This window comes from Kogia breviceps, chromosome 5 (genome assembly GCF_026419965.1).
Source record: "Kogia breviceps isolate mKogBre1 chromosome 5, mKogBre1 haplotype 1, whole genome shotgun sequence".
Classification (NCBI taxonomy): Eukaryota; Metazoa; Chordata; class Mammalia; order Artiodactyla; family Physeteridae; genus Kogia; species Kogia breviceps.
Window position 1 is genome coordinate 78579635 of NC_081314.1, and position 12806 is coordinate 78592440.

Genomic DNA, 12806 nt, shown 5'->3' on the forward strand with positions numbered 1-12806 from the left:
GAAAGGGACATTGACATTAAGAAGTTATCTAATCTGTTCCCCTTTTTGGGCAGAACTATATTTCCACTATCCCCAGAAAGTTTTTAAAAATCTTTACAGAAAGAGGTTATACATTCTCCTAAATAATTTTGCCGGCTCTCTATCAACCTCCAAATATTGTGACAAGGTAAGTGAGTAGCCTTGCCCAGCTTGCTTCTACTTTATATTTTTAGGCGGAAGGGAAGGAAAGAGCAAAGAGCAGTAAAAAGAAAGCTGCCTGCACTACACATAGCTCCTGCAGGACCTTTGGGTACAGTGGGAATTCTGTCCTTGAGGAGTAGCAAGATCTTTTTGAGCCAAATAAAAGGTACCAGTGTAGCTATGAGCAAATGAGCCCTAGGATATCAGGAACGATCTGACTGTGAGGGTGTTTGGATGCCAGAATAGATTATTCTGGGAGCATATGGAATTTTCTCTTCAGAGAACTCCAAAACTAGGATAGGTACCCTTTTGTCTGAGTTAATTCCTTTTGGTTTTGCCTACAGCCTAGACTACAGACCCAAGTAGCCTTTTAAGAATTCCTTTGACATAGAGGTCAAGGATTGAGTGACAGTGGATAGCAGGTGGGAACCCTTAGATACATAGTATAGCATAGACCACTTTGGAGAGGAAATTGCTTAGGATTATAGCTGTGTTCCTCCTCTGGATTACTTGATCATTTTTGGCATTACAGAGGGCACTCATGATAATTTGAAGTCTCATATCCTCCAGTGGTGCTTTAGTACGATCCATAGGTTTCTTCTAACTCTTTCTTTTGGTCTCCCCAGAAACATATGCTGAAAGAGGGAAAAGGCCGGATGCTGCAGGCCATCAGTCCAAGGCAGAGTCCCAGCAGCAGTCCCACTCGTGAACGCTCCCCCTCTCCCTCTTTCCGGTGGCCCTTCTCTGGCAAGACTTCCCCACCTTCCTCCCCAGCAAACCTCTCCAGACACAAGTCTGCAGTCTATGATATCAGTGAGGATGAAGAAGACTAATTTTTCATCTCTCCTTTCCTCTCCCCTCCCTCTGTCCCATCACCTTCAGAAGCTCTCTGTTGAATTCTGAATTGTGATCCCAACACTAAACCTAAGGACAGCTACAAAGGAAAGACAAATGGGGCAAGAGTACTTAGGATGGGGGGACCAGACAGCCTATCCTCTGGGAGACATCACCCACCCCTACCAAGAAAGAGGCTAACTACATCTTAGAAGCCTGTTCGGCATCCATATACCTTCCCCATGGACTTTGCTTTACTGTTTATGTTCATGTGATCTTGACAGGGAGATTGTCATTTTTATTAATTTTTTAAAAATTAGTCTTTCAAATGTAGTAAATAGAACTAATTTTTTGCCCCCAAGGAGTGGGCATAAGGAAGCGGTGTAATACCCAGAGGCCTTTTCTTCCTGATACACTATAGTATTTGCCTGATGTTCTGAGGCAAACTGTTTTGCCAAGTCCTTCAGGCAATGGGCCATGCTGATGAGTGATTTGGAGGGGAAATATCATAATTTTTGTTTCCTTTGAAAAAAAGCTAAAAGCTGAGTAACAGTCACAAATCCCCTAAGTGTACTGCTGGCACATGTGTCAGTGTGGCTATGGAAGAAGGAGATGTGAGTCTAACTTTTCTTGCTCCCTGAGGAGTTTCTTGTTGGACCCAATGGGGTCCATGAAGACACTGATGGGGATGGAACCAGACCACATGGCATCTGCTGAGGTTTTTCTGCTGTGTTCATCTTCTCAGAAAACTCTGTTGCCCAGTTATTTGGGAGCTCTTGTCAATCTCTTTCCTGCAATCTACCTTTAAGGGGAGGAACACTTCCAGGTTTAGTCTGATTGAGGAGGGGAGTGGGACAATACTCAATCTTATGCAAAGTCAGTTTTGATTAATTTTCTTCCTGAGAGTGAGTCCCTGGCCCTGTGACTCCTATTTTAATACTTATTACCTAGCTTTTTACAAAGGATACTTTGTGAATGTCTGCAGTTTGAACGTGATCTGTTAATCCATATTGCTCATAGCCATATCGAATATTCAGAGAGATTTGCACAGAACATAGGCGCAAAAGCGTAAGGAAACACACCCCTTTTTAAAGCCTTTTCTTGACCTCTTCCCCTCTTAAGAGTGTCCTTGACTGGAACCAGTGCTCCATGAGGTGTTTATTTTCCCCTGAGAGTTGGCAGCTGGCAGAGACTCCTGTCTGCTGCCCTTCCAGCAAGTCACCGAGCAAGGGCTCACTTTACAAGAGTGTGATAGGTTCCCTCCCTCTCACTCTGCCTGGTTCCACCTCCCCTGGTATGTTGCCCAGGGGATTCACTACTTAAATTTCACATCAGAGAATGCTGAAGCTTAACACTTGCTGTTGAGCATAAGCTCCTTTTAAACCTCTAGCATCCTATAGTACATGACCTAGCAGATCATCATCTATCATAATTCTGTATCTGGGTTCAGGGCGAAAAATTGCTTATGTCCAGGCACCATCCCATCACTCATAAATACCCCTTGTGGGGGTGGAGTTTTAGTGTTTTCAGCTAAGAAAACCACATCGTATCTTTCCTTGCCCCTCTGCTAGGGCTGTGAGCATCGCATAGTCCCCTCCCTAAACACCTTCTGTTAAAACTTGCTCTTCTGCCTGAGGGTCAGTGGCTAGATTCACTGCCTGCCTGCACAGCAGGACTACCTAGGTCCTCAGATCATCCAGAGAGGCAGAGCACAGCAGAGTAGAGGGACAGAGAGGGGGAAACTTCTTGTCCTGATGGCCTATGAAAATTACATTTCTAACTCTTCTCATGAAGTGCTATTTTTACTATCAAATCTGGTTTACACAAGCTTTGGCTTGGAATCCTTTTTTTTGAACAGTTGAAGTTAATGTTTTCCTACATTACTCAGCTTGATCATATCAAGCTGATATGATTACATATTTTAACTTGCTGCTTCAGTCTTGCCTCTTTGGGAATTCTGCCCATTTCTGTCAATAGAAAAGCAGTGAAATCACCACTGAAGCCCACTTACATGTTCTCTCAAAGTACACATGTTATCCAAGTGTATTTGGAAAAGGAGGTGCCCAGAGTATGATTTTCCTCCGTGCAGTCATTCTTCTCATGTGTATTGTCTGGGTCCCAAATTTTTGGTCCTCCTTCTCTGCTCTGTAAATGGGCTGCTTTTAGCATATCCTGCCCTTGGAATACGACCTCTAGGCTGACAAGCTCCATGAGACTGCTAGCACCAGCATGTGCACGTGTTCTTGGAAAACTCTCACCCCTTTTGGTAAACCTCTGTGGCCTCAGTCTCCTAACACAAGTATATCTTCAAATAATTTTGACTGAAAGCAAAAAATTTTATGGCGTGGCATGCTAGATACTTTGGGATAAATGTGATCCTACATGCTGCATAAGGGTGGGTGGGTGGAAGAAGCTATTGGGATGATGCATTGTTTGATCATCTGTGCCTAATTAAATGAGGTTAGAGGTTCACATTCCACAACCATGTATGTGATCTGTAAATCTTTAAATATTATTATTAATATTAACTTCTAACATTAATTTTAATATTAGTTAGCTGTTTCCCTGAATCCCACACACAAAGCTGTCAGCCTGAATAGGCCAAATGTGGCAGAAATGGGGAGCCTTAAAAGTTGCTTGGCCTCCAGTGGTTAAGAATCCACCTGCCAATGCAGGGGACACAGGTTCGATCCCTGGTCCAGGAAGATCACACATGCTGCAGAGCAACTAAGCCCATGCACCACAACTACTGAGCCTGTGCTCTAGAGCCTGCAAACCACAACTACTGAGCCCATGCGCCACAACTACTGAAACCCGCATGCTCTAGGGCCCGCGTGCCGCAACTACTGAGCCCACGTGCCACAGCTACTGAAGCCCGCACGCCTAGAGCCCGTGCTCTGCAACAAGAGAAGCCACCTCAATGAGAAACCTGCACACCACAACGAAGAGTAGCCCCTGCTCGCCACAACTATTGAAAGCCCAGGCACAGCAGCAAAGACCCAACACAGCCAAAAAAGAAAAAGTTGGTTGGCCTCAGAGCCTCTCGCTGTAAGATAGAAGGAGAATGGAGACAGAAGCCCTGTAGCCGGTGCTGAGGAGGTGCCATTTCAGTAGTTACCTTGAGATGAGCTGGGCAAAAAGTTTGCTTTTTTCATACACTAGACTCAGTACCACTGAAGGATAGAGGTTGAAATTGTAGAGGAATAAAAATGGATCATTTGTACTGCTGCAGCTGCTTCTGATAGCTAGAGCCAAAGACCATTATCTTGCTGAGGCTTGGGTAAGAAGGTTGGGGATGCGACGAGGTTGAAAATCTTGAATGAGAGAAAAAATTTGAGGGAGGTCAAGAGAGCTTTTGAACTTTTCTGATCACTGATAACTTCCTAGGCAGCACCTGAGTTACATTTTTCTTACTTTTGACCACACAGCTGTCCAGGCAGTCTTTGAATATTCCCTCCACAATGGTTCTTCACAGTGATTTTTATTCTGTTTCTTGATGTATGGGTAGCTTTTGTTTTTCTGGAGCTCATTGCCTTTTTAATCCTGTTCCAGACCCTGTATCTAAAATCTTTCCAAATCAAGTATATTTCACTGCTTTTGTTTAATTCCCTAAAAGCCATAGCTTTTACATTTTCTGTCAGCACGAACTATCACCAGAAGTTGAATCAGTACAGGTAGGAAAAGAGCTCCCTTAAAAATGTTTTTAACTAATGGTATTTTTTTTAACCTTACCAGTATAAATATTTTTAAAGTTATATTTTTCAAGGTCATGCGATGATTGTTCTTGTTTTCTCTCACAGAATAGATTGTCATGGGATAAAGAGTGGTCCCTAGCTATTATTTTTCCAAGTAAGTAGAACATGTTCTTGGGATTATACTATTAAATGTTAATTTTCTTTAAAACAAAGGAGAAAGATACTCTGTCAAAGTTTAATGTTAGTATTCAGATTGGGGTAGAGAACAAAAGTACTTGGTTTAACATTAGGATGACTCCAGTTGTGGTTTTTTTAGCTTCCAAGTGGGCTTTCCCACCCTTCTTAGGGAGGCACTGACTGTTTTGAACACAGAGACTTGATTGGTTGAGTTGTTTTATATTGAGGATCCTGAACAGAAAGAGTCTTGGAAAAAAATTCTGGCCTTGGCATGAATGTTGGCCCCATCACCAGTGCTGGTGTCCACAAGGACGTTTTCCTCAGTTGGTGTTCAGTATATTGTTTTCCTGTCTGAGTGTTATTAAATTGTTCAGTTATTTTGGCTTTTGTCATTAGCCAAATAAAGGAAAAGTGATTTTATGTTATGTTCCATTTTCTGTGTTTTTGACCTTGTATACATGTGTATGATATGTTTTATGTATTTGGGGCTTTTACCTGTACTATCAATTCCTTTGCTCTTGCATCCTAATTTGGGGGTTTTACCTGTATGATCATTTCCTTTGCTTTTGCATCTTAATTTGTCTCCCCAGAATAACTCCATGAACATATTATCAGGATTCCTTTTGCAGCTTGGTACAGAAGACTAAAAAAGCCATTGTCCCACAAAGGGAGGCTGATCCAGATCTCCCAGGTCTAATGTCATCAGTGCCCTACTGACACATCTGTAAGGGAAAGAACACCTTTCATCTATTCTTCAGAAGCCTGGTTTCTTTGAGAGTTTGGGCTCATACTATTTTGCCTGGCTGAGTTCTATTCCTGTTATTATACCAGTAAAACTATCAAATACTCTTCCTCCTTTCATTTGCTTTGGGAAATCTCAGAGTAACCTTTTAATATACAAGCTTTATGGGCTAATAGTGGCACACACAGAGGCAATGTGCCCAGTTGTAGAACATCAAACTCCATCCTGTTTGTTTATTATAAAACTTAAAATACCTTCCTCAGGCAAGATCCAAAACAATTTCATCCTATTGCATAGTTCACATTTGTCTCTAGAGTCAAGTGTGTATCATTAGCCAGCTTGCTCTGACAATGGAATCCATACCCATTTGGTCAAGGTTGAGGAACAGTAAAGAAATCTTGTGCCCATCTAATGAGTGCAGTGTCTCTTTCATTGTCCAAGCAATCCACCTCCAGCTTTGAGGTTCAAATCCAGGTTTGGAGCAGAGAAAGGTTCATATCCAACCTTGTCGTCTTTCCTTCGGTAGTATATTCGTGTTAGCACAGTTATCAGAAAAGTCTCCAGGATGAGGAGGTGGCAGTTCATCACTGCAGCATGGGGCAAAATATAATGTGGTTATACTAACTTATAGAGGTGGTATACCACTAGCAGCCCTGGTATATGAGTTGAACAACACTTTCTCCAATTTGTCCTCAAACCAGGACCTAGAGATATTAAGTTGTCACAGGTAACATAGCAGGTTAATAGTAGAGCCAGAACCAGAACTTGGCCCTCTACCTCCTGCAATTTGAGGCTAGCATTAAACATTTCTTTTGCATGTTTCATCAGCATGACTTATGCTTCCTAACCACACCCATTGCTATTCCTGGAACCCATGGCTTCCTGGGTTGGCCATCAGGGCTGGCCTCAAGCTGTGGGATTGCAGGTCTCCTCTGTGCGATCAGAGAGGTCATAGTCTGCTTAGAGCTTCTGCTAGATTTCTTGCAGGTTCCTTTCTCAGTATTCTGAGCAGAACATTCTGAGTATTCTGAGATTGGCTGGCCCAACTTCCGTTCTAAGTTCCTTTCCTCCCTGACCTCCCTCTCTTGCCCATCCTGGAATAGAATAGGAGCTCCTATGTGCTCACCTTGAGACCTGATTTTAGAAGAAAAGGGAGGCGAACAAGCAATCTGCCCACCGTTGGCCAAGGCTGAGAAGATGGATGGCTGCAGGGCAGTCAGAATAAGGAGAACCTGCAAAAGAGAAAAAAGAAGTGAGGGTAGGGGCTCAGCATCCCCGGCACTGAGGCCGGCTGGCTCACTGCTGTGTTTGAGATGTGTCTTGTACTTGCCCTCTCTGAGTACACTTTTCTGAAGCACAGCCTCTTCAGGGCAGACTTGGCTTTTCTAGGCTACCCCACAATAATCATGGGCAGGCTCGGCAATCACAGGGCTTTTACCCACTAGCCTGGCCCTGAGTGCTTCTGGGGCCCAGATCCTTTCTGTGCCCCTTCATTCCCTTACTCCATTTTAGGCTCTTCTGTCCTCTGTCTTCCTCTGGACCCTCCAATTCTACCTACTATGTGCCTGTAAGCGGCACCTGCTTAGGGTTAGATGAAATGAGAATTTATGTGAAATCACTCTGTTAACTGTAAAGGAGTCATTGTGCCTTGGGAATAGGAGAAGGGCCCAGCAAGGAGACAGAAAGAATGAAATGAGAAGGGAAACAATATTGGGCTAGAAGTCACTGCATTTGGTGGGAAGGTTATCTCTGGGCTTAGAGAATGGAAAGTGTAAAAAGTAAACAAACATGAGTTTTAGAGAATTGTCAGAAAAAATGTGAAGATGAAGAGGCAGTGTGATAAGAAGAGATGTGCGTCTGGGAGTAGACAGATCTAGGTTTAAATTCCAGTCCCATCGCTTATGAGCCTTTGAACAAGCCCCATAACATCTCCGTTTCCTCATTTGTAAAACAGAAATAATAATGACTTTGAGGATTATAGTGAATTTAAATGTAATTAATGTATGAAAAGTGCCTAGTGTGTGGTATAGATACTTCATAGTTGTAGCTGTGATAATGCTGATGTTTCTGGTGGTGATGAATTGCAGGTTTTTAGAAGTAATGGGTAGTAAAGAAAAGAAAAAAGCGAAGGTATAAGAATTTAAGGTTTGATGATACATGTGTTATGGGTTGCATTGTGTCCCGCAAAAAGATACATTGAAGTCCTAACCCTTAGTACCTCAGAATGTGACCTTATTTGGAAAAAGCATCATTGTTTTGGTAACTAATTGGATGTAATTAGTTAAGATGCGGTCATACTGGAATAGGGTGGGTCCTTCCTTATTCCAATATGACTGATGTCCTTATAAGAAAAGAGACACAAGACACAGACACATGAGGGGAGAATGCCATGTGACATGCCAGGGATGCCAAGGATTGCTGCAAACCATTGGAAGCCAGGAATAGTCAAGGAAGGGTTCTCCCCCCCAGTTTTCAGAGGGAACACGGGCCGCTGACATCTGGCCTCCAGAACTGTGAGACAACACATTTCTGTTGCTTTAAACCACCCAGTTTGTGATATTTTGCTACAGCAACCCTTGGAAACTATTACAGCACAGAAAAGCAAAAACTGGGAAAGGGCAGGGATTCTTTGCCAAATCTCACAGGAAACCTAAGGCTTAAGAAGATTACCAGACCCACTTTTTTCCTTTATAAGTCTCAGTTCCTAACCCCTATTATTTGTGGCTCATTATTAACCATCTTTTCTCTCCCAGGGTATAGTTACCTGGAACAGAACAAATTTGGCTCCTATGTTCTGCTCGCCCAGGTGCAGCTTGGCTTGACCAAAAAGGATGCCCAGGGTCCACAGAGCTGACAGGGTGGACACACCAAGGAAAGTGTTGATCCATAGAGCTGTGCTCTTCTCTGAAATCTGGTGGCAGGACAGAAAGTAGTCAGTGAGGAAGCAAGCCCTTTTCTCCTCCTTTTATTTCCCCTCTCCCATGGTGGGAAAGGTAAAAAAGCCCCAAAGCCTTGGCCCCTTCCCATTTCTTCTCTCCCCATCAGAGTCCCTGAGCCTCTACTTTTCCACAGCCACCCTGTCCCAGGGACTACCCCATTCCTGGGGCCCTGAATTAGGGGATATTGGCTCCAGCTATTCCTTTTAGAGCTCAAAGGTATTTAATGAATCTTGGCCTCCGCTGCCCCTTACTCCTGACTTACATCTGTTGGGTCATAGATGCCATCAGGGAGGAGAAACAGGCTCACAAGACTCAGTGTTATCTTGAAGAAGACGTACTGGAAGGGGCCCAACATCAGCAGCTGAAGCTTTTTCCTGAAGTGGGAAGAGGGTTAGGAACATGGACTCACAAACCACCCACCCCAAGAAGACCTTCCAGCTCCCTCACTGGGCTCCTGGGCTCCACCATCATAGACATCAATATGGTCAAATGGATGGGGACTTCGGAAGAAGCCAGAATGTGGAGAGCGTTGGGAACCCTCCTTCTTGCCTCCTACTCACCCTCAGACCAGAATGCTGCCTTTGAGCAAGAACTGAGTGTTGACCCCAACCTCATTAACCAAAATAGACGGAAGGGGAAAGTAAACAGTCCAAAATCCAGTTTGCTCTGTGTGGTAAAGTTTGTAGGGGACAGTGACCTTAAGTGATGGGAACTTTGGAGTTCTCCTTCCTCTGCTCCCCTTACCCCTGCATGGGTGCCCAGTGGACCCTGGCTGTGGGATGCCCACCCTTTCAGTGCTGGCTTTGTTCCATAAAAGCCTAATTCCATGAGGCTTGAGGCAGGGCTGAGAGAGCCAGCAGAGGCTCTTGGGAGAGTGCAGGAGGAGGCTAACCTGTTCTTCCAGGCGGCCTCTCCCTCCCACCTTACCTGGTGAGCATGAGTTGTGGGCAGCAGGGGCAGCAGCAGCAGCAGGGGCCTGTGTGGGTCATCACTGGGGTGTCCTTCAGTGTCCTTACTACTGCCTCCTTCCCACCAAAGCCTTCCACCATGACCTGCATCAGCAGGTAAAAGCACATCGCAAAAAACCTGGAGTTGGGGGAGAGGTGGGCCTGAGAGTACACAGAAGGGGAGGCGGCAGCAGCTGATAGGACAGCCCTTCCTGCCAAAGAAAAAGAGACTGCAGAGGGGGCAGGGAGAGGTGGGGATTCCTGAGAGGATCAGGTGGGGGCTAGGCGTTTTGAGTGTGTGACCCAAGAGGAAGTGAGAGAGAGGACAGGGTGGGAAGAGGGCAATTTCAGGCTGTGGGCATGAAATGGTGCCTGAGAATGCACTGGAAGTTCAAGGGCCCTATTTATGAACAATTGGTTTGCATGGATTTATGGAAGGGATAGGGGATAAAAGAAGACACGGACTCTAGAGTCCTGGGGTTGAGGGGAGCAGAGTGGGGGACCCCAGAAGGATATCCAGTTCAGCTGGGGGCAGGGCAGGACACTCACGAGGTTATGGCCATTTCCACGAGCATGAGGGCACGAGGGATCCAGAGACCAAAGCAGCAGAACACAGACACTATCTGCTTGAAGAAGAGCAAGGAGCTGGTTAGGGCAAGGAAGGAGGCTTCGTGCTCACCTTTTGCAACAAGGGCTCAAGGAAGGAAAACCTAAACATTCGAGGCATCATTACTTCAAAGTGACCAGCTGGAAAAATAACTAGTTAAAGTGACCTTGAGTCAGGGGGCTCTTTTGAAGACTATCTCAACTTATATCACTGGGGTAAGAGTAGGTCAGTTCATCTTTAAGATGTTATTAGAGCATCTGATGTCTTGAGATGGCCCAGGCAGATGTCATCTGGCAGGAAAGGACCTCAAGGGCTTTGTTCTTCCCCCCAAACAGACACAGAGCTCACCACATGGAAAGAGAAGTCCCATTTTATGACCTGGGAACATGACAAAGACCTATCTAATAGCTGTGGGAGTGAGTTTAAAAGACCTATGACATAAGGGGAGAGTGAGCATGACCCCATGGGAAAAGGTTCTTTTCCTCCTACCCTCTGAGGAACAGAAGTTGGTGTGTCCAATAAGGAGGCTTGCAATATTGTAGCAGGGGAGTAGCAAGTGAGGCTGGCGGTGGGCTGAGAGGGTTCTTCAGCTGTTTCTGTGGCTCTAAGATATTTCAAACGCTCCATCCCACTGCCTGTTGACCTTCCAAGCATGGGATCCTGACTGCAGATATCAGACTAAAACCCTCACCCTAAGGTGGTAGTGGAAGGCAACTTGAATTGTTGACTTTAAAGGAATCCTCAAGATGGACCCTGCCTTCCCTCCAGTCCCTCCCAAAAGGCAGCTACAGGGCCCTCACCGTGGGCGCAGAGCTGCTCCAGAGCAGAGTCTTCCTCTTGATGGGGCAGTAAGTCTTCTTGTATAGGTAGACAGCATCCTCCAGGAAGATGGCAACTGAGCCCAGGGCAAGCAAGGTCATGATGACCGTGAGAGAAATTTCCGCAGGGCCCAATGCTAAAGTTGAAAGAGAGGGCAGACTCCAGTGAGCTGAAGACCAGGACTGAGGATCAGAAGATGTGGGCTTCCTCCTGTGTATCTAAATTGCTTTACCATACTAGAATTACCTGGTCTAGGCCCCCTCATGCAGAAGATGGGCTTTTTCTTAGATCTAGAGTATCCAACATGTGACTAAGAAATAGTCATTCTTCTGCATTCATGAGAGACTAAACCAGATAATTCTAGGTATGGTAAGGCTTATCTGAACCAGGATATAGACACCAAACAAGTTTGTACATAATTAGCAAAAATTCTAAATTAGGAGGTCAACAGGGCTTATTCAGTTTTCTATTTCAGTGTCAGGTGTTTTGCTAGCAGACAGGGACCAATTAACATTATAATTAAAGCAGAATATAACTCTTGATTTACTTTAGAGCTGTTTAAATTTGATTTCAAAAATTATGTCACAAAACTGGGACATAGGAAGGGACTTTAACAAAAGAAATGGGTATGAGTAAAGACTCCAAGGACATATGACCCACGTTGACCTCACACTTAGTCTTACATTAAATGTGGCCCAGTAGCTCTCTTTAGTGTTTATTGAAATCATTTGAGGAGTTGTTAAGAAGTAGCTGTCCAGACCCTATCCTCATAGATGCTGTTTCAACAGATCTGGAACAGATCTGGGATGGACCCAGTAATCCACATTTTAAACAAGCTCTCCTGATAATGGTCAGAGGATAACAAACATTTTTTCAAAACACACCAGTGAAGCTCCTCTGGCCTCACCATTGCTAACAGGAAAACATTAATAGAGTCACGATATTTGTTTCTGAACATTTTCTAACCAATGCAACAATGAGGTGTGTGGTTTTTTTGTTTTTTTTTTTTTGTGGTATGCGGGCCTCTCACTGTTGTGGCCTCTCCCGTTGCGGAGCACAGGCTCCAGATGCGCAGGCTCCAGATGCGCAGGCTCCAGATGTGCAGGCTTAGTGGCCATGGCTCAAGGGCCCAGCTGCTCCGCGGCATGTGGGATCTTCCCGGACCGGGGCAAGAACCCGTGTCCCCTGCATTGGCAGGCGGATTCTCAACCACTGCACCACCAGGGAAGCCCCAACAATTAGTTTTAAACAAAGGGTTCTGTGTCCTCAGTGACTAAGCCTGGACCCTCATTTATCTAAGTCTCTTCCCTAGTTGGCAGACTTTACTTTCAGCCACTTAACTGGCTAGATGACAGATAAAATGGGGGAAGACTGTCAGAGTCCAGGCCACTGTCTTATTACATTGGGAGTAAAGTATGAGGAAGGCATTGGCTGGTCTGCCCTATGTTTTGGTGAATGAGGGCAGCTCAGGCAGAGATATTAGTGCTGACACCAAAACAAGGAGGAAGGAGACCATACCACAGTAAAGACTTGAGTTGTCATCTGGGTCAGTCATACCTGGCGGCACCACAAGGAGCAACCAGGACAAAGGTGAATTTGTCAAAAAATATGTTGATCCTGGTTGTTCTTATTTCAGGGCACACGTTTTTCTCTCTGTTTCTGTTTACTTTATCCAATAGGCCCTTTACCTCTGACCACAGTTAGGTCTGTGATCAATCCAGAGGACCTGCCATGGAGAAGGTGGCCCTTGGATTCCAGGTCCCAAGTTGTACTTCTGAAGTCAGTAGTAAGCTTTTCCTTTCTATTACAGGCCTCAAAAGACAGGACTGTGCTATTTTTCTTCCCTCCTCCCCATTCCTGCCTCCA

General features: G+C 44.9%; 2 protein-coding genes across 3 annotated transcripts in view; one reads left to right on the forward strand and one right to left on the reverse strand.

The window, feature by feature from the left end:
* The window catches only part of PCYT1A (phosphate cytidylyltransferase 1A, choline), a 44143-nt gene extending 38837 nt beyond the window's left edge, over positions 1–5306 (forward strand). For both annotated transcript variants that reach the window (XM_059065237.2, XM_067034324.1), the window contains one exon: positions 807–5306. In XM_059065237.2, coding sequence (XP_058921220.1) covers positions 807–1013 — 207 coding nt within the window. In that variant the 3' untranslated portion in view covers positions 1014–5306. The remainder of the gene's footprint in view (positions 1–806) is intronic.
* Positions 5307–5835: 529 nt separating this feature from the next.
* On the reverse strand, positions 5836–11070 carry SLC51A (solute carrier family 51 member A). The gene is made up of 7 exons (XM_059065243.2): positions 10922–11070; positions 10064–10137; positions 9495–9653; positions 8830–8941; positions 8393–8539; positions 6755–6860; positions 5836–6215 (listed from the first exon to the last, which is right to left on the reverse strand). The coding sequence occupies exons 1-7, from the start codon at positions 11039–11041 to the stop codon at positions 6058–6060; spliced, it is 876 nt and encodes a 291-aa protein (XP_058921226.2). The 5' UTR covers positions 11042–11070; the 3' UTR covers positions 5836–6057.
* Positions 11071–12806: the final 1736 nt, after the last annotated feature.